At 38.2% G+C, this 26,392-nt stretch overlaps 1 protein-coding gene across 1 annotated transcript; it reads right to left on the reverse strand.

The window, feature by feature from the left end:
• Positions 1-714: 714 nt before the first annotated feature.
• On the reverse strand, positions 715-26,116 carry LOC134658337 (calcium-dependent secretion activator). Its single transcript, XM_063513959.1, has 30 exons — positions 26,029-26,116; positions 25,473-25,640; positions 24,795-24,970; positions 24,014-24,099; positions 21,222-21,379; positions 20,732-20,812; positions 20,147-20,316; positions 17,961-18,117; positions 17,471-17,592; positions 16,931-17,075; positions 16,603-16,709; positions 16,121-16,296; positions 15,922-15,942; positions 15,426-15,602; positions 14,068-14,204; positions 13,603-13,793; positions 11,119-11,260; positions 10,763-10,910; positions 10,543-10,655; positions 9,752-9,790; positions 8,471-8,627; positions 7,949-8,090; positions 7,183-7,357; positions 5,905-6,039; positions 4,988-5,118; positions 4,174-4,282; positions 3,706-3,840; positions 2,904-3,037; positions 2,083-2,188; positions 715-970 (listed from the first exon to the last, which is right to left on the reverse strand). Exons 2-30 carry the CDS (start codon positions 25,533-25,535, stop codon positions 899-901), a joined length of 3,705 nt encoding a protein of 1,234 aa, XP_063370029.1. The 5' UTR covers positions 25,536-25,640; positions 26,029-26,116; the 3' UTR covers positions 715-898.
• Between the last annotated feature and the right edge of the window lie 276 nt (positions 26,117-26,392).

Genomic DNA, 26,392 nt, shown 5'->3' on the forward strand with positions numbered 1-26,392 from the left:
TGCATTCGTATTTCATTATTGTTATCATTCGTGTTATCAAATACTACTCTTAATATACACACCTAGTACAATGGTATCGAATAAATGGTGACCCTAACTGTACATAATAAAGCTTTTTTTTTATAAAATAATTACTATACCTACTAAATCACACTAAGCTATATGCGACTGGCCACTTAAGTATTACCTAGCGTGTAAGATGCCATTTATTTATTTTAAAAATGGCGGAAACTCTAATTCAAAAGTTGAGAGCAAAATGAAATTATTTCATCATCACAGAATTGTTTTTAACTTTTTACTACTGCCGGGAGGAAAATGCTTGATGTGAAATATTTTGCATTTTGGCGTTTTAGCAAATTCTGAATGGGCAAATTGTTTTCAGAATTTTTAGATAATTCTAAACGCGCAGATCGCAAAACTATCAGATCAAGCGTTTTTCAAAAAGGTTATTGTGATAAGTTCGAGAGATTCAAATTGACAATACTAAATGGTTGAGACAAAATAATTATTCATTCAATGGTATTTTAGTTGACACTGAATGCAGAATCATAATCAATAACAAATGTAGTGTTGCCAATTGAAAACTCGAACTGATCAACAGTAAAGGCACCAACAGACGGAAAAATCTGTCGTTCCAATCGGTTAGTAGGTTCGCAATCTGTGATATCCATGTTGATCGCAACCAGCAATCTGTCGGTGGTCTAGGTCTACCGCAAAAATTGAAAATCGTTACCTCCCTCTCTATCGTTCGCATACCTATACAAGAGCGATAGAGAGGCAGATAAAGATATTTCCATTTTTGCAATAGGCCCTCGGCAGGACCCTTCGCAGTACTACAAGGCATGGATTCTCATCTCTCTACACCTGTGTAGGCAAATTATAAAACGCATGTGGGGCGCTAAAACCAGGACGAGGCGCCGCCTATCTTCGATGACAGCTCGCCGATGCCTCGCCCGAAGATGTTGCCAACCTGAAAATTAAAAATCTTTTTAAAAAATTCAATAATTAAGTATAATTCTACCTAAACTTTAAATCAATGATCGATTAATTACAACTAAACGAAATGAACCACACATGCTTAATTTTCTTGGAACAGATTAGTATTTAACACAATCTGGTTACATACATTCATTGTCGAAAAATGCAATATCTGCCAACACTATATTTAATCTAGCGTTTAAATGTCCCCAGAATTTGAATTTTACACAAGTCACCATCAGCTGAAATATTTTATTATTTAAATTACCTTTGAAAACTGGCTAAGAAAATTTTAATGGTCTATAAAAATTAAAAAAAGTTGTTTATAGTTCTGTTAAGAGTCAAATAAATGTATAGCTAACCTAACCTAATTTAGAGGGTCTATCTTCATAGGAAGACTATCACAAATAAAAGTGGGTACCTACTTAGAAATTAGAAAAGAGCGTCCCTGTCTGAAATGATATAGTACGCCTAAAATCTTATCAATCATAATAAATAATAGTACTATAGGTACAGAAGGTTCACTCTCTAACAAAACGCTTCTATTACGACAGATATGACCACAAATTGGCGCACGCGCGAAGGCGTCCGTTCCGTAGCGGTGCGAGGCAACTATTACTGCTAGTCACCAGAACTGGTGTAGGCCGCCTGTACTTGGAGCGACGCGACGAAATCGCAATGTGAGCCACGCCCACAGAATAAGTAATAGTATTATCATACAGAACGGCCACGCACCGCCCCGCCCCGACTCGCATTACCTCGCCCCGCGACATGAATCTGGCGGACTTCTGGCGTACTCTCAGTAAAGCGACTTACCCACACATACACAATGACGCGTGTACAGACGTGCCGGGCACACATATAAATGCAAATGATTTTTGATGTATGGCGTGTCCGCCCTGTGCTACGCCTTTCAATAGTCTAATATTAAGCCCTTGCTACACGGTCGCCGACAAGCCTTCTAACCGTCTGTCCTTGGTCTGACCTTGGTCAGTTTTGGTCAAATTTTGTTGGAAACAACTGTCTACACGGTCCGTCCAGACCAAGGCCACGCGGTCTGAGGGGCTTGTCGGCGACCGTGTAGCAAGGGCTTTATTATCTCACCTTCCCAACGACAGCAGTCACGTTGCCAAGCTTGGCGTCCTCCGTGAGCGCCTCCAGCTTCGACTTGCCACTCCTTGACCCTTCTTCTGAACCCTCGTCTCCGCCCCTGTGACAAAACTCTTGATATAAATATTGAGTTAAGGTTGACGAAATATAAAGTGAGCCAATCGCTCGAACAAGTTTGAACAAGATCGGCTTACTTTATATTTCTATACCAAACAATGAAATTCTCGCATTCACAACCTGTACAGTCAGCAGCAGAAGTTGCTAAGCGGGCGAGTTGTTCAAAATTACCTTGACGCGCTCTTATATTCTGTTAACAATAAGGTCGCGTCAAGATCACTTTTAACCACTCGCAAGCTTGGCAACTATTGCTGCTGACTGTACTTGTAGCTGTAAATTTTATCCAAAATCTGAAAATGCCAATCATCGTCAGACAAAAAGTTAGTGACGGTCTTAAGACCAATTTGGGGTAGCAGACCGGGAACTGCCCTCAATACCCCATTTTTCCAACCTATATGGCTTACCTACCCAGTGTCCTGTTGAGCCAGTAACAGCTAGGCTGCAGGTAGGTAGGTAGGTAGGTAGTGAGCATGCCAGACGCTAGTTCCATTTGTCATCTTTCTGTTATGCTGATTGACTATTGGATTATATAGCCATGGTAGTCGATGTAGGTCAGATGTCACTTTCGTAAAAACTAGTACCTATGTCAATGTCAAGAAGAAGATAGTGTATGCAGGCTGTAGACCTCAAAATACCTCCTTAGATGCTGCAACTATCTGCCAAGATGCTGGGACCAAGAGGCCAAGATGATGACTTACCCAGCGTCCTGTTGAGCCAGTAACAAGCTGCAGGTAGCTTCCTCAGTGTGCATACGAGACGCCACGTTCTGGTAAATCTTGGAGTTCAGCTTGTCGTCTATCACACCCTGCAGCTCGAAATCGCTGTACATTTTCTGAAATCAAGCAGCATTGCTTAAGACTTTCAGGTTTTACCGGGAACGACATAGATATGTTCATCATCAGTCCTTAGTATGTACAGTCACCTGCAATAATATGTTACACTACGAAGGCCGCAAAATTATCTGACACGATCTTATTTGTAGATCCATAAGAGCGTGTCACATATTTTTGCAGCCTTCGAAGAGTAACATATTATTGCAGGTGACTGTACAAGACACAAATCTAATCACCCAAATAGGACCTTTTATAAAGATAATAAGGGACAGTGGTACGTGTCCTGAGGCCGATTTTGCCATTTTACGCTTCATAGTGTCCTGGTACAGTCCCCATCGGATATATCGGAGCGGCCAAGGTGCTAACAAATATCTGAGCACGGCTCCATTGTCAAGGCGTTAACGTGCTTGTTCAGATATTGTGAACACCTTGGTCGCTCCGATATATCTGATGGCGACTGTACCATCCACCATGCCCTCTGCGCCTCTTGAGTATACATAGATGTGTAGTACCTACTCATACGCTGCAAGTTTCCAAATATTCGAAAAATTTAGGAAAATTCCGGATCTCATCCAAAAATATGAGATGTTTCCGAAATGTTACCATGTGGAAATTTCGCAATTCGTAAAGTTTACTACAGTAGGTACATCAGTTAAAGTTAACGCACCTTCAGAATGATGGAAAGGCACGCGACTTGCTGTGGGTGTAACGCGGGCCGCTCTGTTAGCCACGTGTTGACCAGCCCCACTTGTATGCCGTACCACTGCTCGAATAGCTGCAGAATCCATAGCTCATCTGTCACCTGCACGAGAAAATATGTGTCTATGTTCAGACATATATTATGTGATATGTCCAATGTACTGTATGAGTATAGATTTTGGTCTTGTTATCGTTTCCACTATATTGCCCACGTTTCCATCCTTCTGCGGCTTAGGTCTACCTTTTTTCCTTCCCTGGGTCTGTTTATCTACTAGAAATTCAATTAATTTCGAGATAGGAACATCAATCATGCCGACCAAATGGTAAATGGTAAAATATAATATTGATAAAAATCCTATAGGTTTATACGATTAGGACAAGATTAAGTTAGAAGGTTTACCTTAGAAGGTTACTTTAGTAAAGCCAATTTAAATACCTTCGATCTGATTTGGTCCATAGAATTCCTCATAAAGTTAACGTAGCCCTGCCCGATGTCCTTGCCCGACCCAGACACGTTGGCTATCGTCAGGATAGAGCCGATCAAACTGAAAAAAAAATGATTATTTCTCAATTACAGACCTGAAACCTAATACCACCTAATACCTACTGATGATCCAATTTGAAGTCCCTCAAGGGTAGCTATTTGGTAGTGAGATTAGGCCGTGGTCGTGATAAGTCAGCTGTCACATCTTACCGAAGAAGTAGCCATCGATTAAATCATTAAAGTTCAGGCGGCGGCACAGAATTGAAGGTAGAAAAGAAATACCACACCATGGCAGAGGAGAAGCGACCAATCACTTACGAATGGTTATCGACCGGAAACCGTAAAAGCGTTTTCACATTGTCCGACTCTGATCCCATATTGGATAGAAGTAAAATCATATATTTTTATATATTTATTTATTCATTTAAGAAGTTTTAATGGCAAAAAAACATTTTCTAAGAGATGTTTTTCTCATGAGGCCTACCCGATATTCGATATCCCCCGTCCCCGGCCGCCGGCCCCCCGTTAGTTACCGGACCGTAAATTTCGGTTTGTGTACGTATACATTGTGTAGGCAAAACGCTGAACTCCGAGCTTCTTGTCTACTCATGACGTTGAGCCAAAAGCACACTTTTTAGAAACAGCTGGATAAAGATGTTTCTAAAGATACGAAGCCAATGTGCGGCTTACCTACTCATGAGAGACACACTACCTTCTTGGGTACCCTTAGGCCAGCAAGAACAATCTGGTAGTAATGGTAACTTACCTCCCCTCATCGAAGCGAGCTATCTTAGCTAGCGTGGCTTCTAGCACGGCTGACAGCCGCGTGGTCATGCCAGTAGCCATCGCTTGGAGGCAGGAGTCGATCTGGGCGTCCATCTTCGCGTGGTATTGGTACTGTGGAATACAATCTTAGTCAGAGAACATGTAACTATGTAAATTAACAACATTCAGGGAGACTAGTGTCCAAAGGATCATTGAAAACGGTGGTCACCAGCTCAATTCAGCTGTGTCCACGTTTACGTCCTTGAAAGCTATTGGCTGATGTTGTCGAATGTATCTAATGCAATTTAAATCGCCCCTACATATGTGGGTGACCCAAGGCTTGATAAATGCCTTATATAGCCAAGTTTATGATAGCTAATCCATGCATGGGAAGAAGAATAGGGGAGGCAACATGTGAGGACACCTAATAGGAAGAGCTAAGCAAAAATCAACCAAAAATACCGAGCAAGAAATAATAATTAGCCGTACGTATATGGCAAGAGGGTATGGTTAACATACCGAACTTCTTCCCTAGATAAATCATAGAAAGCACAGAAAAAAGGCCAGATAAAATTAAAGTATTAAAACAGAGAATATATAAAATCATTCTTTAAATAATCAGCACAAAAAAGACAATAATTTCTAAAATAAAATATACTTAAAAAATCCCTTCAATTTATTATTGAAAGCGTTTAAACGAGCTAAGAATAAATAATAAATAGTAATAATATGGTAGAAAGTGCAACAAAAATCACGCTATATCAGTGAGCCAATAAACCAAGTCCCGCTGTTCGGGTCACGTAGTTTCTGGAGTGTATAACGGACCACCAAATTTAGTATCGTCTGTATGGCTGTAATCATCACTTAGGTGGTTGGTTCATCACTTTCATCAGTATATTCAGATCTAGTCACACTTACAATGTCCACACCCTCGACAGCACACAGCTTGAGCGCCTGGTTCTTGGCGTCTAGCGCCACATTCACCATGGCGCACGTCTCCGCCGGCAGGATGTAGTCCGTCGACATGAACGTTATGCTCTTCTTCAGCCACGACTGAGGAAGAAAACATAACCATGCCAGCAAAAGTAATAACATTCAATAGGGTAACACAGAGATAGCGGGACACTAATTTTTTCACCTCAGCAGCTCGAACAAGGGTACTTTGCTACTTAAAAACAGTGAGCAAAATCGCATTTTGCTCACTGAGTGAGACAAAATGAGCAAAATGCGATTTTGCTCACTGTTTTTAAGTAGCAAAGTACCCTTGTTTGAGCTGCTAAGGTGAAAATTTAATTGTTGGTATATCTTAAGAAAACATGAGTGAATAGAGGTAAGTGATAAAGAAGGAATACATTTTTCGGGTTCTCTAATATGTTCTCACTGCTGAGGTGAAAAATGGTGTGTACTACACGAGATCAAAGTTATTTACATCTCGTGCGCTTTTGAGTCCCTTACTACGCTCAAGATTCTAAATTAGATTCACTCGCTACGCTCGTATAGAATCGTATTCGTAGTATCGCTATTATAGAATCTTTCGCTTGCACGGGACTCAAAATAAGCACTCGAAGAAATATCAAACTTTGATCTCTTGTTGTACAAATAACTATTTCACCACACCAACTGGTAAAGGCTCTCTTGATTGTTCAAACACTGATAGCAAAGTAGCATTTTATTCACACGTGAGGCAAAGTAATCAAATTTAACCCTCGTGCTTTGAAAGATTCAATTTTTCGATCCACTCGCTACGCTCGTGGTTAAATCTTGGAATCTTTCGCTTACTCGGGTATATCAAAATTAGCACGAGCGGTTAAGTTAAACAACAACTTTGCCCTCTAGTAATAACAAATAACTGTTAAAACTATTGGCCACAAGTTGCCCCAAGTCAATGGGGTATAGACATACATATATTGTAAGCTAAACGAACAATTTCGTATCTCCTTCAAAAAGAACATGTATGCAACTCTAGCCGACGGCCTACATTTTTTACATCAACATTTTACATGATGACGAAGAATCAGCAAGAATCAGTCCGTTGGATGCAAGTCTAGACACTGACCACCACCACCAAACCCTAAGTGAGACCAATCCTGACTACGGCTAGTACAGATCCAGGACAAAGCACTGCAGCGCATTCACCTTCCAAAACTTTCGCTTGTTGAACAGCCGTTGATGAAAGATTAGTATTTATTTGTATACCTGGAAAGATGACTCAGTCCGTTGGATGCAGGTCTCCATCATATCGCTGGCCATCAGCTTGAGCCTCTGCTCCAAGTGCGACCGGAATTCCGGCTCCGGCCAGTGCAGGTCCCGGATGAAGCATTGCAGCGCATCAAGCTTCCAGAACAACTCTTCGCTTGTTGAACAGCCGTTGCTGCAAAGATTATTTAATGATTTGAAGAGAAATAAAGCTTGCAGCTAAATAACACGGTTATTAGATATTTTAACTTTTCTAACCGAAGCCATAAACCCAAAGGGGCCCACTGATTACCAGTCCGCCGGACAATATCGGCCTGTCAGTTGTTCAGAACTGTCAACTTTTGCTTTTAACTGACAGGCCGTTATCGTCCGGCGGACTTAGGCCCCTTAACTTTTAAATAATATTCAAATAATTTAATTTTCGACATATTTCGTACATTGTCAGATTATCACAGTGACAATCAATATGAAGATTATGAAGGTCGCTACAATGATGATAGATGGGTTGGACCATTAAATTCTTTGACTGGTAATATAATGTACCTATACCTACCTATTAAATAGGCAATCACTAAAAAAGGGACAAAGAACAAATTAAAGGCGTCTAGACTCCGATACGTTAATGTGTGCTGTAAAATAATCTAGTACAACGACCATGAACATAAAATTTTCGAAAAAGTTTGACGTTCATGCTGGTGTTACTCAATTTATCAAGCCCGTTAACGTAGCCGTAGACCTTTTGTTGACATTTTTAAATACTTCTTACCCCTTAATCTCCCACCGCTCCTTCTCGAAGCCCTTGTGCAGGCTCTGCGCGATGGAGGACTCCATCAGGTCCACGTACCGCACCACGAGTGGGGCGAACGTGTCTCGAAGGTGCTCGTGGAAACGACCGCCTTTCAAGTTTTCTGGTCAAATTAAGAACATATACTTACTTTTTTTTTGCATACTTAGGTGGTGAACACTGAAACATGACTTCAGTAGGCTTGCTTAAAAAGGAAAAACGAGTAAGATTGAGATTTTACTGATTTTTATATAAATTTTAAGTGCACATTTTTATCAATGTACGGTCATGTCTAAAAATATGGGTGAATACAGCTTACTCAAAAATATGTGCCATATTTCTTAATCCGCTGACCTAAGAGCTATGGGACATATTTTTGAATATGATGAATACCTACCCATATTTTTACACTTGACTGTATATAAAGCTTCTTTTCTAGACAGTTCTTAAATCGCGAATCTAATGTCTATATGAAATTTACTAGCAATCAAAATTATAAATTACCGTCAGTTCTCAAATAATCGTTCAAAATCTGGAACAACGGGAAGGAATCCCACGTATCAGGAGGTTGTTCCGCTAAAACCCGATCCATGTCGACACCGAATAGGGCCCAAAATATCTCAGCATGCTCCACCAATAGCTCCGAGAACCACGCAAACGCCTGCACAGATACACGTGAAGATATTGATGATGATGACACTAATAGTGAAGATGGCGATGAAACGTCTGCGGAATTCAAAGACGCCAAATTGTGGAAGACAACACAGTAGGGGACAATGATAGTTCGCAACGTAGCAATGGCAGAGACACGAAACCATGCTTCAGAAATTGTGCATGGACAAAAACATATCGTCATCTGATATTTTAAATTGGCAAATTGAAAAAGAGTTGCGCTGTAGCGCAATTTAGATACGAGATTCAGATTTTATTCAAAATTTAAATACTTACCAAGATAGCAAAATATTTGCGTTTTTATGAGTTTTACTATTACGACATCTAAATAACGCAAATATTTTGAAACTACACTTATTCAATCTAAAAGTAAACCATGCAAAATACATATTATACCAAAATATGAAATAAAATAACGCTTTCTATCTACGTTTTGATTTCGCTGCTAATAAAGCCGTAATTCCAAAGTGTTTTTATACTAATGTTGTTGTTTATGAGCAATGTGCATCATCCAATGCTGCTGACGTTCTATATGTACACCTGGATGATTTGTATACGACAAGTAATGTACTTTGAACAAGTGCAAGCGTCGTTACTATAAATAAGAACAGCGTACTACTGAAGCGAGATATTTTTTGTAAATGTGCTTTTAATGTATTATACGTCCTACTATGTTTTGTATCGAAGCTGTCTAATGTCGTGTTCAATAACGTTTGAAGTATTGGAGTAGACTGTTTTGAATTTTGTGAAACACTTTTCATTTCAGACGTCACATTGGAAAACCCTGCCAATTTGTTTGAAGGTATTGAAATTTCTGCAATAAATTTTGATTTCTCAAGCCCAGAATGAAAAGTTACAGACCCAGCAATTCGTGTTGCTCTACTTATCCCATTCTCATTCGATATCCATGCAACATTTCAGTTTTAACAGTATCAACATCTATATTTGCTCAAGCGCGTTTCAGCTAAGATAAAAAACTTTAATTAAACGTCTACTCCTTTCAAAAATTTGTGATCAAACCAATCAAGTGAAGTATGACCAAGAAAATCGAGTGAACAGACTGACAAGTGATTTGATCAGCATCGAGCATTCAATCAAATTATGAGTAGTTACATTTGGTTGACCGCTAGAGTCCGGTTTTGTGTTATACACCTGCGGAGAAATAAAGGTAAGATAGAAGTGGGATATAAAAAGTTAAAAGAGTACTTAGCTTACATCCAACGTCGCGAAGTGAATCATATGTCATTCACATAACGACTAAGCCACATAAAATAATTGAGGAAAATAAACAACCTCTGTGGGATTCTAACTTAAAATTTAAATACTAAGTACACAACGATGACAGATAATACTTATTTAAAATATTTTAAAAGTACTGTGTTGTCTTTACAAGACTCAAAAGCTATCATTTTGTAAAGACTGCACTCTAAAATTCGTCATGTACTGGCTAAACTGGAAATATTGTTACGGTTCACTAAATTAAAAACAATATTTTCAGTTTAAGAACATAAAAATACAAATATTACTGCCTTATCATTCCCCACACTAATAGCGATAGGAGAGTAGGGTGCTATTTTTCAGTGAACACTGAACTTTTATGGCAAAAATTCTTAAGATTTTATGATTAGTTATTTATATTACAGTAAGTATGAACTTCGTATATATTACCGTCTTAAGAAGTTTTCCCGAAACAGAAATCACGACATTCAGGATAGACATAGACACTGTTAGCAATAGTTTTGGAGAAAAATACATTTAACTTAAAAATCATCTTGTTGATTATTTTCTCTGCAATTTCGCAGTTGTGTTATCATAGCTTTTTGCAAATATAATTTTACTCCATAACTCGCATCCCACAGGTTTCTATAAGGACTGATATTTGAATGCAATATTTTCTACATTACCTCCGCGTAGTGTTCCTCATTTTGCTGAAGGAGATCAACGCACAGCTCTGCTAAGTGTATCAGGTCCTCCAATTTCTTCGCTGGTGTCACCATTGTTTCTCCTCTAAGGTCCTCTGAATGTTTTATTTATATTTTAGTATCATTATTAACTACTACTTTTTTGATCGTTCACTGTATTGCTAAATTATCATAATGTTCAATGTTGTTTAGTTTATATTACCTTCAATGTTGGCCTTTTGACTGAGTTGTGTATAGTTCAGAAGCGCTGCGTTCTCCAAACTGGTTTGGATCATGGCACGGACTTCTTCGGGTGCCACGGGAGTTACGACATCTTTCATCAGAACCCTTTCAAGCAGAGATAGTGTAGCCTGGAAAAATATTGGACAGTTTATACGATCATCAGTTATACGATCCTTTTTTACGTGCTCTTAAATTCCATCTGAGTTTATGGCTATTTCATTCCATTCCATTTCCACGGTTTCCTTGAAATAAGAACGGTTTTCTTGAAGAAGATCGATCTGTATACAAAAAATTTCAACTTCTATTTTTCAAACTCCCCTTTCTCACATATCTTACCTTCAACGCCCCCTCCGGCCTTCCGAACGGGAACGCATATCGGAAGTTGGTGATCTGGTGCTGCAACAGGGCCTTGAGCCGCTCCTTGATCTCCGCAAACTTCTCCTTCTCCTGGACGGTGATGCTGCCCACGCCGTCGGGCCTGCCAGGCAACGTGGCCGTACTGTGAACCACTTGCGTGTGGGGCTTAATCTAGTAGGGCACAAGCAGGACAGGGGACCGTGGAACTGGCAGAATATGATTTTATAAAAAAATATCTTCGATCTTCGAATCTTCGATACATACTTCTAATATATTAAGTAACAAACGTAACAAACAAACTAATGTAACAAACGACAATGTAAAATAAGAAGATGAATATTTCCTCAATGGTTTCCAGAAATAATTCTTGCAATTATTTATTTCAATTTGAAATAGCAAGGACCTAAAACTGATCCTTGCAGAACACTATTTTAAATTTTGTTTAATGTTTGGTTAACAGTTGAAAAAAAAAATCTCTCCTACTTTACTTTTCTTCATTTATTAACACTACATAACTCTATTTTTTTAAATTTCTCATTGGGTTTAATTTTTAAGAGCAAAACCTGTCAGAAGCCTAAGTATCATAGACTTTTTCACTTTTTGATTCCAAAAAACCTTATTGCGACTGCCAAATCCACTGGTCGGAAACAGAAAACATTAGTAAGGGAAAGCAGGTTACAATTAGTAATAAGCACATATATATTCAAGTATGGTACAGTAAATGGTAGATGAGAAATGCCACGGGGCCAACTAATAGTTTAGTACATAGAAAGCAAGTTCGTGTGGAGGCACAGTAACGTGTTCACTATTAGGGGTGTAAAGAGGTATTTATAAGCTGTTTTCGATTATTTCACAAGTTACTTTTGGTTTATTGTTTCAGAGAGTGAGTATTTATCTACACATAATAAAGTCAGTTTAAGTCATTAAAATTCAAACTCTATACTCTCTAGCATCTATAGTATTAATAAGTACGGCTGAAAAACAAAGGTTTTCGAAACTCGGGAAGCATAAAAAATACTTGATTACATTTTATGAGCCTACATTTTTTTTAATAAACTATAATCGACTACAGCTTCTTTCTAACCATAAATCACATTGAAAACAGAATAGGACCAATAATTAACCCTTGGGGAACACCAAACTAAAACATCGATTTCTAATACACAGCAGGCAAATTCGAATTAATTTCAAGATCTTTATAAAGATTACCTATAAATTCTCATCTTTGTACTGGTACAACCTGATTGGAATTGGTATCAAATTTACAATTTACTGTGTCTACCATTCCAAAGGCTATATATAATCATTCTTAAAACTATAGAAAGTATTCAACGCTGTTTTTCATGTTCTAATTTACAACAGTCCAGAATATTTTCTAGACAACGATTGGAATATAATAAATCACAGTCAAAGTCGCGTTTTGCACTTGGAGTTTATTTTAAAAGAGCACTGAAATTTTCTACGATCAGATTTTTTGAGGTATAGACTTCTGTAGTTTAACAAACGAAAGCTAGACTAAACAGATAAAATTACGCGGTGACATTCATTGCCTTGACTTAAGTATCCAGAGGGCCTACTGTGGACATCTTTGATCGTAAGTTCATCTATTTGCCTCCCCTTCACTCTGACATATGAGTTGGAGCAATTAGGGAAATAGGCGAATGAACGATCGAAGATGTTCGCGATCAACCCTAAGGTCGCTTACCTAGCTCGACTCGAGAGCCTCAAAAAAAAAACGCTCATCACTCGAAGTGTTTTTTTTTTCTATCGCGGCATAATCCAGGGATGTTGCGGATGCCGATTTTTTGACATCCGCGGAAGTGGATGCGAATGCGGATTTTTAAAGGCTCACATCCGCGGATGCGGATGTCAAGATAGGTACATAAAAAACGTCAAATATTACATTTTAGTAATTTTTATTTCAAAAAACCGGCCAAGTGCGAGTCGGACTCGCCTTCCAAGGGTTCCATTAAATCCCACTCACGCTTGACTGCTCATTTCATCATCAATAGGGTTTTTTGGCTAATGACTAAATTACCTAGCAGCCTAGCACTTACGCCGATGCTAAGACGTTCCTGACCGCGTAGCCAACGTGCCAATCGCTTACGCTCCGTAGCGATCGAAACGCAACTGTCACTGTCGCACTAATATGGAAGAGCGATAGAGAGACACAAAGCGATTCGATGGCGAAGCGCAAGCGATCGTCACCTTGGCTAGGCCGCCTGTACCGACCGTTCCACATCCGCATCCGCATTAAACTCGCATCGATTTTATGCGGATGCGGATGTTGAAAATAATGCGGAAGTTCCGCGGTTGCGGATTCGGATATTCGCAACATCCCTGGCATAATCCCATCTATTTCACTGATTTAAACGTTCACGATTTTTACATTATTAAAAATCCAATCCATCTATTTCATCCAACTTTCGTCGACCCGTCTATCAAATTAAAACTCTTACTCACCTGTTGCCATGGACGTGACTCGCACAGAACGCGAAGGAGTAATGCATGAGCGTGGGGTCCACGGTCTGGGAGGCGCTCTCGGCGACGTCGAGGAGGTCCGAGAGGTAGCAGAGGTGGCGGAAGCAGCCGCGGACGCCGTAGCGCGCGCAGTATTCATCGAGCACGAACACTTGCCCGGGGGAAAACCAACCCTGGGAAAGATTGAAACGCAACTGTCACTGTCGCACTAATATGGAAGAGTGATAGAGACACAAAGCGTTTCGCTGTCGAAGCGATAGCGATTGTCAGCTTGGTTAGGCCGGCTAAACTATTTTAGTACGAAAGGTGTAGAATTTAGAATTCAACTCAGTTTTGCTGCTCGAATAGCATTTTACAGGTAAAATTGAGGCTATGTGTGGTGACCTTATGCTATTTGTAAACGCTTCATAATACGGTGTCTGTATGTTCTTATCTTATCTTACTCACCAATGAGCAGTAAGGATCCTGTAGCCTGTACTTCAAAGTGAGCGACTGTAGCGTACAGAACAGCTGGTGGTGGTCGTACTGGCACGGGTCTGCCTGGATGTAGTCCTCCATTCCATGCTTACGCGCCTTGTCTGCGTCTGTTACAAACATTGGATTGTTAACACGATAAGCATCATAAAGATTACAAGTATAAAGTACCATCAGATATATCGGAGCGGCTAAGGCGCTCACAAATATCTGAACACGCCTCTATTGTCAGGGCGTTAGAGTGCGTGTTCAGATATTGTGAACACCTTGGCCGCTCCGATATATCTGATGGCACATGTACCTACAATGTAGGAAAGAGACATACATGATAAAAATATAAATGTCTCTTTAGGTACCTAATTAACTCTTGCACACATGCTCCACATCAGAAGGAGTGAAGCTCTTCCTTTCTGACTGTGTCTGATAATGATACAAAAGTTCCTGCCCTATGACGGTCTTCCTTGCAAAAAATGTTAAACGCCGATTTTCTCCACATTGCGCTTACACAACTTGGAAGGCTCACCTCCCATGATCTTAAGCCCTTGCTACACGGTCGCCGACAAGCCTTCTAACCGTCTGACCTTGGTTTGTCCTTGGTCAGTTTTGGTCAAATTTTGTTGGTAACAACTGTCTATACGGTCCGTCCAGACCAAGGCCACGCGGTCTGAGGGGCTTGTCGGCGACCGTGTAGCAAGGGCTTTATGATGCGTATCCGACGTAGTAGGTGGAGTGGGTTTATGACTCTGGCCTGTGGCCCTGTATAAAGCCATGACCCACAAGTGGCACTCGTTCTCGACGCGCCCACTCCCCTCAGCACGGACTCGCTGTCGTAAGGACAGGGGGGTGTCACTCCGCAGTTTAGGTACATTTGGCCGGCGCGCCCATCGGACAGGCGTATGGCAGTGGGCTGCCGCTCGGCGTGCACGATAGTCGTGTCACGCGGCGCTCGCGCAAAATTGAAAATACGCAATGGCTTCGAAACTTACTTCCGTGAGAATCAGACATACTATCTCCGGATAAAAAATGTATGTTTACATAATCAACGTTTGTAATTCCTACATATTTACAATAAATCAGTGGGTATAGGTTTAAAAACTTGTCAAGTGATAACCCCGTGCCGACACTCACAGCTCGGTCATAAAACTGCGGCGCGCAAAGGAGATTCACGGTTCGTGCGCGGTTATAAGTTTCAATTTTGCTTGCAGGCGGCTATGTAGGTGTAATTTTATACCTAAATCTGACTTTTGTGAAGGAGTGAATTTTCTGTACGGTAGTACTATTGGTTATTCTGTGGTAAGGACCCGGAGAAACACATCTTTGAAGACTCTTACCTCCCATGATTTTATGATGCGTATCCGACGTAGTAGGTGGAGTGGGCTTATGACTCTGGCCTGTGGCCCTGTATAAAGCCATGACCCACAAATGACACTCGTTCTCGTCACCCACTCCCATCAGCACGGACTCGCCGTCGCGGACAGCGTTCATGAAGTTCTTGGCGCCTTCCAGTTCTGTGAGTCAGAGCAATTCAATAATTAAACAGAATCAAGAAGAAAAAATCATACGAGGAATTAAATGTATTGATAAAAAGAAACCCTGATAATGGAAAAAAAAAACAAAAAAAACAGGATTTTTTGAGAGGCAGAGGGGGACCTGTGAACCGACTCTTTTTCATCACGTATCCTGATTCACCAGACACGAAGAATAAAGTATAGATTATCAAGGTATGGTAGGTAATTGCCTTGATGCGTTATTTAAAATAGTTGGTCCAAAATATGGCTCTGAAATAAAATAGAAGGTAATTAAATAGCAGGTGATAAGATATCTTACCTTGCCCAACCATTAGTTGCGCTGTAAAAGAAAATAAAAAATATTAATTCTAAATTAAAGTTGGCGGGCAAAAGGTACAGGGTATCAACCACATATGTAACCACATAATATGACAAAGGGACAAAGGGATCCCAATAGCATCATTTAGGTGTAAGAGAGGATGGTACCTACTTTTAAATTTTTGGAAGAAAAATCTTACCGCTAGCCAGCTCTATATAGTCCACCGTGAACCCGTCCAGCTGCATCATCTCCGCCGGCTCCGACTTCTTGTCCTTGTACGAGCACAGCGCGAACGTGTACTGGCTCACTTGGACCAGCACCATGTAGCGCCGCTTCCATTTCCTCCACACATTCTTGCCGATCACGTGGAGGTACCTGATGGGTGAAATAAAAAAGTGATTCTAAAATTATTCATCTTGCATTCAGCCAAAACCCCAGCTTTTCATATTTGGCGTGGTTAGACAGACTTTAGTCCGAGGCACAAATCAAAGAAGCATTATTAAGCTAAACAGAGCTAGTTTACAAAATTCGAATGGGTTCATTAAATACAATAAGATTGACGTTGAAGATGTACCAATAAAATGTGGACATGTTGTAATAGGGCAACAATAAATATAAGATAATAAAGAAAGAGAAGAAAAAATCTGAAGGTGTTCATTAGAATGAGAACGAGAGATTTACCCGCAGTGTTTCATGTTCAGTGGCTTATCCATCCGACAAGCTATTTTGATCCTCAGATCTTGATCAGGAAGGTTCTTTGGTACCGTCATGCGATGCCATTCTGGAGCCTACGTAGAAAAATACAACATTTGTATGGAGTTTGGAGCTAAGTTCTACTTTGAAGTTACAAGTGCCGCTATTAACGTCATATTTTCATAGGAATTTGAACCCAACTCTTTGGTGTTCAATTTCACTAGACTGTTATACCTACTATTTCAGATTCAAAGATCATCTAATATTTTACTACTTCTTGAATTTTGTGACTTACATTTTCTAATGAGTATATTACCTTGCTAGAAAGTGGCGTAGGTCTGAGGACCACTTTACCCAGTTCCTTATCTTCCAGGGCTAGTACCCCAGGGTTCTCAGTGTATAACTTGACTTTTACAGCTGGAAGGGGCTGTGTGGTACTAAAGTCACCTTGAGTGTCCCACCTGGATAAAGTTTATAATTGTTCAAATGATTCTTTTATTAATCTAGCTATACATAATTATGTTGCATGGTTTTATTTACAACTAAAAGTCGTCTTATTTTACATCATTGGATCATCGTCATTCATGCAAATTTAATTTGACGCACCGACCGTGACAATCACGTTAGTAAGAATAAGCAGTTACACAATTCAAGGCATAATTCTGGTGTGTTATCTCAGTTCCGTTGTATAGGAATTTATTTTCGAATATTTTAAGCCACAACACTGGTCATATTAGGTTCATTTAATTTCATGTTTGTTGTTTTTATTAAATCACTATCTAATTCTGTGAGTATTCTCTCGATGGTCATTCATTCAGCCAAGGGTTGTATTGGATTCCTTTGTATTATTACTTACATCGGTTTGGACGCCTCAGCCTGGTCGGTCTGCAGCTTGTCGCCCCCTTCCACTTCCATAGTACAATACACTATCCGGTTCGGCGCTAATGACTTTAGACCCTTTACCTCCATCACTACTACCTAGAATTCATTCAAATACAACACACTCATCATCAGTAGTTTATGGGACATCATTATTTTTTTTATTAATAATAGCTGTTACTCCTTCCAAATGTATTATCGTCAGAGAATTTTATATACTTTTTAAATATGCTTAACAAAGTTTGATAATAACATTATGCATCATCATATGGAACATTAACTATTGCAGTCGCCGTCAGATATATCGGAGCGGCCAAGGTCATTCACGATCGTTCACAAATATCTGAACAAAGTCTATTATTTTTATTCCGCAAAAACAAACTTTGAAGTAAGTACCTAATTAAATATTTCATTGACCACAAATGTAAGCACACACAGTCTTCATTATCAACTTTCCCAATTTTTACCTCTATTTGGAAAGTCAGAACGACATCCATTTTGGTCAGCTGAGTGTCAACATCTCCGCCGTCGCCCTCGCCTGTCAACTTGTTGGCCAGAGACCCTTGCGATCTGAAACACAGCTGCTTACTCAACCTTGGACTCGGGTCAGGCCCGGCGTTTGATCTAATCATCATAAACCAACCAGCATCATCAAAATCAACAACAACGATATAACAACAGACGATATTAATGATATATACATTATTGATGTTACAGATCCCAATCACCATTGATAATAGTTTAGAGATAGGACAAACATTCACATGTTAGGACGAATGCATGGTGGCATACAATGGAACCATCACCGATACCAAGAATGATTAAGCATAACAGAAGGAAACATTAATTTGTAGACATAAAACTAACTATACTAAGCTAGGTGAAATACTGAAGAAAAGTGATTATTTTGTTAGTAATATGCAAAACCTTTGTAATAGTTGAAAAATTGAAAGAAGAGATACTTATGAAGAATGTTTTAAGGGTGTTTTGCATATTAATAACAGTGATAATAGTAAAGATATTGGAAGCGATACCAAACCAAACAAAAATAAAAGCAAAGCCTATTGCAAGAAGCATTTGCCCCGCTGTCCTAGTAAAAGCGGTTCGCTATGTTAACGCGGCCTAACTTTGCTCATTTAAATGATCTGTCAAATTAATTATGTATATATAAAATGTTGTAGAATAAGAAAAAGTGAAGTTTAGTGAGAGAAGAAAAATAGAAGCTGTAAACAATACTATCGTAGAAAGCGAAGTAATAAGATACGTATGGCTTTATTTTGTGATTCATTATTGAAAAAATTACAAATATTACAGTGTGGTATTTGATTTGCTTGTTTCAAATGTTGTAATCGCAATTTTTATAAATAAAGCAAATGGTTTCACTATGGAATTATTTTTCTCTGTGGTGTATTGTTATGTAAAGCTATGTTTATTTGTAAAAAGCGTTCTGATATTGAAAATTTATAAAAAGTCTACTGTCTTCTAACTGTTCTGTGAGCGAATCTATGAATATTACAATTGTATCTATAATTTGAAAATACTATCAAGCTTTAAAATCTTCTGGCTGTGTAGTGGAAGCTTTTGTTTCATCCTCAGTTGTCATTTTATTTAGCACGACCACATTAGCTTCTATGGCTCTAGCTAGGTATTCTATGTTACTTCTACATGACTACAGTGGTCTAACGACAACAGGAGGATTGTCTCGAGGCCGGGCGGGTGTAGGGTCCTGCTACACAAGACACGTGCTCAATTTAACAATTCTGTACTCATTACTTGTACTTCCTTTATTAGTGTCCAGTTTCGTGCCAGGGAAAAGAAAAGTAGAGAGAAAATGAACAAGTAGATAATGTAACACTGGATGAACTAGAAACATTCAACTATATTTTAATGAGTGTAATGCAATGCAGTTGCATCCAGATCAAGTCAGTGCGTTAGAAAGTTGAACACAGTGTTGAAGAACTTATAACCAACAAACATATTTTTTTTCCTTTGCCAAATAAATAAACATTCAATGAAGTCACGAGTAGTCTTGTCCTGTTCAGTTCGTAACTTATTTGAAACACAGACAAATGTAATGAAGAACATAGATTCACAACATTTATTTTAGAATAAAATTTGGGTAGGTACAAAGAGTTACAAATGTTTTCACATCTATATTAATTAAAGCTGTTTTTTTTTATAAACTCTCACTACTTTTGATGTCCAAATTTTATTCTCAACTCTAAAATTATTCTTATCTTACGTCTTAAGCCAATTAACACCTTCCACGATTATTAGAAATTGAAAATCAATTAAATCAATTCACAAGGAATTTGTCATTAACTTTCACGCAAATCCTACTTTTAAATTCAGATTCAAAAAACCTTTTGTTTTTTAACAATTGCGTGAGGCAGCTTCAGCAGACGAATTCCACTTTAAAGCGACAGATATATTTCAGTAAAAATTTAAATTAGTTAATACAGTAGCAGCAGAAGTATCTAAACGGGTGACGTGATCAAAATTATACACGCTCTTACTCTAATAATAAAGTCGTGTAAATTATTTTGAAGAGTTCGTCCGCTTAGCAACTTCTAACCGTACAATCGCGGAAGGTTCCAAGATTTGAATAAATTGACATAAAGATCCTAACCTCCAAAACATTCCTGACACCGACCTGTGATTATACCGCTTGATTTTATGCAGGCCGTATTTGGAGTCGGCCCCGCCCTTGGACACGGGCAGGGACTCCAAGTTGGCCATGAGGAGGTTGATCGAGGACTTGAGCTCTTCGATGTAGAGGGACTCCATCTCTTTGAGGACGAACTTCGGCATTAGCTTGCGGTTCTGGAAGTTGACGTTAATAATAATTAAGATTTTTGGAGAAGCTTCGTAACTTGTGCATTTGTGCATACCAAGATTTTCAGAAATATTCAAACGTAATAATATTAAAAAAAAAATCATAGCATGGTTTGATAGGTACCTATCGATATTTTATTGCACAAAAATTATAGTCAAAATGATGGATTATTTGAACAATAAGTCATCTTTTTTTACCAATTTGTCAGTTACAAGGCAAATTGTGTTGTGATCATAGTCATTAGTTACGAGTAAAGGAATCATTCATGATTATAGGCATGAAGACATAAGATTTTGATTCTCTGACCGATTCTGCAATATTCTAATCTAGACTTCTAATCTAACCTTAATGTTTCAACATTGTGTTTTGTACCAAAATTTGCCATCAAGAGTTAATACTCACCCTTTCCATCTCGTTGACTTTCTGCATTCTTCCATCCAGCTCTCTCCGGATAGCGGCTGCTTGTTCATCTGCCGAATCCAGCTGTAAATTAAAATATCATGGTTATTCGTTTGACAAAAGTCGATTCTTTATATTACCTACCAATATTATGTTACATCATTTACGCTTTTCCTTATTAGATGTATGTAGGATCAGCGGAGCAATTTCTTTCTTCCCAGCCTTTTTGTCGCCCATCTCTTTGCTTTTCATGTTAACCAGTTAAAAACTTTATTCCTTTAACATGTATATACTTGTGCTCGCTTCTTCATACTTAGAAAGTAGGAAAAGTTCTTGGAAATTTCAGGAAATTTTACAGGAAATGTGTAGTAACCTTTTATTATGGAAACGGGAAACTTCGACCTCCATACAAAAATATGAGAATTTTTCAAAAGAATGCCATGTGGAAATTTTGCAATTTTGAATACCTTCGCACATCAGTAGTTATACTTACAAGCAGCGCGTTGAACAGAAGCTGGTGCTCAAACTTCTTGACCCCCAGGATCTGCTGGAACATGTCGTACAGCTGCTCTTTGCTCAGGATGCACTCCGCGTTGAGACTCTGCTGTTGCGCTCGCGACGGCCGCTTCGATTCATCGTCGCCCAGCACACCTGGGATTATATAATCATCAGAAATTGTTAAGATTAAAACGTTCTATTTTTTGACTTAAGCCAACAGAAGAAAGAGAAAGGAACTGTTTAGTGCTGGATAGGTGTTTGGGAATATGTGTTTTTGCAGATTCATTACATTAGTTAATGAATGTGTTGCTCTTAAAATTATTTAGATCTTATTTATCATTATTATAAACATTCTCTAGGTTGTTCTGGAAGCCTTTTATACCTATCGATTCAAGATTATGAACGTGATTATGAACGACGCTTGAACGATGATTTCATTTTCTTGTCCTCGTTCATACTCTAGAACGAGAACAAGAAAATGAAAGCATTAAGGTAACTCTTTGCGTGATCAAATTTCAATATCCGGCTTATAATTAGTTGCTTTAATAATTAATTTGCTTTAATAATTTTTAATTTTGTAAAATCCAATAACAGTTACGTTTGTACCCGTAAACTTACCATTTTTTCCTAAAATAACAAAAAGAAAATCCCTTACATAGGTATCTACAGATAAAATGAATTCTCCATATATATTATGTAGGTATTTAAGAAAAATATAAAAATGCCAAAAGCAATTATTAAAATGTTAGTAGTACCAATAATGTAGGTAAAGGTGAGATACAAAATATTTCATAATATTTATAGTAAGTTGGTGTAGAATTAGTGTTCCGTGGAAAATTATTTAGTGAGAATCTTTGGAAAGGAAGACAATTGCTTGTTAAAGGTTTTTATATTGAGTTAAACAAAAACTAAGATTTTATTTAATATGTACTGACGAGTTAGTCAATACACAATTTGATTAAAGGAGATCTAAAGTGTAAGTGATGACATTTATAACTTGTTACACATTTTTACAACTTTGTGGAATTTATGAGTAGGTAAAACAATTGCCTTCTTTATTAACTGCAAGTGTTGTTGTTGATTAAAATATTGAAAAGCTTGCCACCCAAGCTGAAGCGAATTTTCAAAATTTGATTTTTACTTAAGCTTGAGGCATTAATAAGATCAAAATATTCCCAACATGCCATAGGCGAAAATATTTCAGAGTAGGTACACTAAGATTACGAGAAAACAAAATGGGAAGTCCGTTTTAACTAAAAACATAATTAATATCGTTACAAATATTAAATTTACTCATTCAGATGGTTCAATATTTTTTGATGTTTAATTTAAATTATATTTAAATAGTCAAAACGATATAGTACTTGGTCTCTTTAACATGATCTTCGGTGAGCTGAACGAAATTATTAGAATGGTTAAAGCAACTAAGTAAGTTAGGTACACACTTGTTTCTTTTAAAACGGACTTATAAACTGGAAACTAATGAACTACACGGAAATATAAATAAATCAAGCAATCACACGTGACTGAAGCTAGAAAGGAAACAATGAATAGTCGAGTGATACCTGTTATTCCTGGGATTGTGAGAGAGACATGTCGTGAGAGAAAGGGAGAGAAACACAGAGAGTGAGACAGACGCAGGCGACACACAGTATCAGGTACATTGAGTTCAGGACGATACTTAGCAAACTAGTGCACATGAACATTTAAAAAATAAATTTACTAAAGATTCCTTTTTTAATGTAAAGAAAATTAATCTAAGGGTGTGTTTAGTTTGCTATAGTACTGGATCCGATTTGATTTACATTTATTTATCTACCGTACATACACAATGATAGGACTTGATACGTATGATGATTTTCAAAAATTTTCATTTAGGTATTATTCAAATGAAACTAGTATTCTTTAAAAGTTTGAAATTTAAGTAATAACATATTGTAATCATCACACATTATCGCAGGTAAAAATGAAATTGGGACATAAAATAGTAAAATTGTAACACTAAACGTTGACATGACACATTTCATACTAGTTGATCAAACCCTAAGAAACATTACAATAATAAACAAGAAGTAAATGTCGCAATTCCACTTTGTAATCCATTATAGTCATTTGGTTGCATCATTCACTGATTTGATGACGACGACGACAAAGGCAGTAGGTTCATGACTGTTAGTTTATCAGAAGAGTCAATCTGTTCAGTAACGTCAATGATCATTTCTTGTGTAATGATTAAATGTCTTTGTAAAGGATTTCTTGTAATGTCAGTACTGTTTTTAAGTTTTCAATTGTACTGACTGATGGTTCTAAGGACATACACCTTCTACCGATGAGCATACTGTTTATTACGAACAACCAAAGGCTTTGCAAACATAAGCTCTTTCAACAACTGATGCTTAACACTCATGCTTTTTAATCCGTTCCCCAAAACACGAAAGGCTATAAAAGAGCCAATGTGACAAAAATACTACAACAAATCTATCTTAAATATCATGTAACATATCTCGTTAGCAATATTTATTGATAATGTTAAATACAAATTTCGAGGCTGTAGATAACTTTGTTGTTAATATTGAAAAAAAAACTGGACAGTAAAACATATGTAATGTACAATCGTTTTAGTACTATTTTCTAGTTCAATGGTACTTATTTAGAAACGCAAACAGCTAATTAATAAAGCAAATGGTGTCGTAAAATTATTTAGGATAGATTTTATCAACATTGGTAACATTGACCCTTAGGTAGCCTAGTTACGATTGAAATCAAGTTAGTATTTGTACGACTTACCCGTTCCTTTCATGATACAGTCGAATTTAGCTAGCCACGACGTTAAGACTGTTTCTTTACTTAATCCGTCAATTTCTGGCAAAGACCTGAGAAAGCAGCAGGATAATATACAAAAATTCTAGAAATATATTTTAGATTTTTTTTAAATGTTTAGTATTAAATCGTATAAAGTGAAGACCAAAAACAAAGTGCAAAAGTTACATTCAATTAGATAAGTGTACTTTATCTATAACATTCACATTCTTTAAAATTACGCTCCAGACGACAAAATACCTTTTTTGATGATTTTAGAAAATCTCTCTATTTAAAATATGCGTCATCATAATTATGACTTAAATCCAAATAAATATTGTTTTCCAATTTGGTTGCATTTTAATTTATCACTTTGTTAGCAGCCAAGCTAGTAACTACAACATTAAATTACCTACTTTCACACATGTCAAAGATAATGATGATAGTAGAAAAGTAAAAACACAAATCACTTTGATCAAACCCTGCCAGCCTATTATGGATAGCTTTATCCATCTTTATCCACGTGATAAAATAACTGTCACTGTTTAACACCGTGGGAAAGAAAGTGACGGACACCGTTTTATCACGCTGTCACGTAGACAAGAACGACCATCATATCCGTACTGATTCTCTTCCGATATTGGTCCGAAAGACCTCGCGGAAGTCGTGGCACGTCGTGGTGTCTGCAGGCGCCGGGTCTGACCATCTGCTCGACCCTTTCTGACTTAAAAACGTCGTAGTAAGACTGAAAGATATGAATCATTCTAACCGGACTCTCTTCTCGATATTGTTCCGGAAAACCTCACGGAAGTCGTGGTGGCTGCAGGCGCCGGATCTAACCATCTGCTCGACCCTCTCGGACTTGAGGAACACGTCGTGGTACGACTGTACCGCGTTTTGGAAGGCCTCATCCGCGAGAATTTGGGTTTCGCCTTTCAAAAATGCCTGGATACATTAGAAAAACAATATTAGTTAATATTTAGCTTTAAAATGTCATAATATTATGTACTAAAGATTTATTGTACGACTTATATAGCTTTGAGTTTCTGTTTTTAAGTTTCTTCTCGTCTTGTGTTGGGGCGCTGTATCGATACCATGAATATGGGGCATTGGGTTTTATATTATGTTCAATTAACTAGATGTTTACATAGGCTATGAAATAAATCATATTGCAATTAATTCAAAGGTGATCTGCAAGCAAAGCATATCCCAGAGCCCAGGCCCGCTGGGGTAGAAAGTGACGACCTGAAAGTCGCAACAAGAGAACGTCCTCAACATGACGGACCGGCAATTTGGTCAAGAATCGTTAATCTTATTAATAATCCAAGAAAGGAATAGATCCAAGGAAGGAAGGACGAGGAAGTAGAAGCCTATAGCCAGCGTGAACGTCTTCTCGCTGATATATATATAATAAATAAAATAATATAAAATATACAAAAAGACTAACCTGAAACCGCGCCTGAATGGTCTCCAGCTGGTGCGGCGTGAGCTTGGTGTGCCGCCGCGTCATGTCCGTGGGCTGTTTGGCGTTGAAGGGGTGCGCGATGCATCGCGACACGAACACGTATAGCTGCAGTCGGCGCTTCTTATCCTCCTCTAGCTTTTCGATCTTTTCCTAAAATAACGTTGTGTTTAAAGTTATTTTGTTTCTAGGAAGCTTTCATCATCACTTTGTTTTATAAATACTGTAAACTTCGTTTTTGTATCCTCAGATTGTCAGACCGATTTAAGTAGGTACAAAATTGGTAGTACAAAAGCAAGGTGATCAGGCAGTATAATAGGCCAATCGGACTATACTTATAATTTAGTATCTAGGATATATGAACAAATCTTAGATTTGCTATAGCTTCATCAGCTTTATGATAAAGTGAGAAGCCAAGCCTGATTTTACCCTAATTAAAATGTGATGTTAATACCCTTTTATTAGGCAATAAAATATACAGATGAGTTTCCATCATACCAGGAATGTATAGAACAAAAAATGTCAGGGCTTGATGCTTTACCTGAGGGTCTTGGTCCTTGTCAGAATGGCTGGCTCCAGAAGGACTCGGCGACGGCGCTGGTGCCTCCCCGGAGCTCGCACTCCCGGTCGACGTCCTGCGCAAGAACGATCTACACGATCTATAGTATTAGGTCGTCAATGTATTGTGCCAAGCGTTTGACCAGACTGAACAGAACATATACCGACATATTGATGTCATTTTCTATGAAGATACTGACTAAAAGTAATCAAAAATCATTAAAAAACTTTACCAATTTAAATGTTTCATGTTTTACTCATAGTTTATATCGTTTAACTTAGTTTGCCTATGGTGACCTCAGGGAGCCACTCTAGGTACAGTTGTTTATTTAGTAATAGGATAGTTC

This window comes from Cydia amplana, chromosome 22 (genome assembly GCF_948474715.1).
Source record: "Cydia amplana chromosome 22, ilCydAmpl1.1, whole genome shotgun sequence".
Taxonomy (NCBI): Eukaryota; Metazoa; Arthropoda; class Insecta; order Lepidoptera; family Tortricidae; genus Cydia; species Cydia amplana.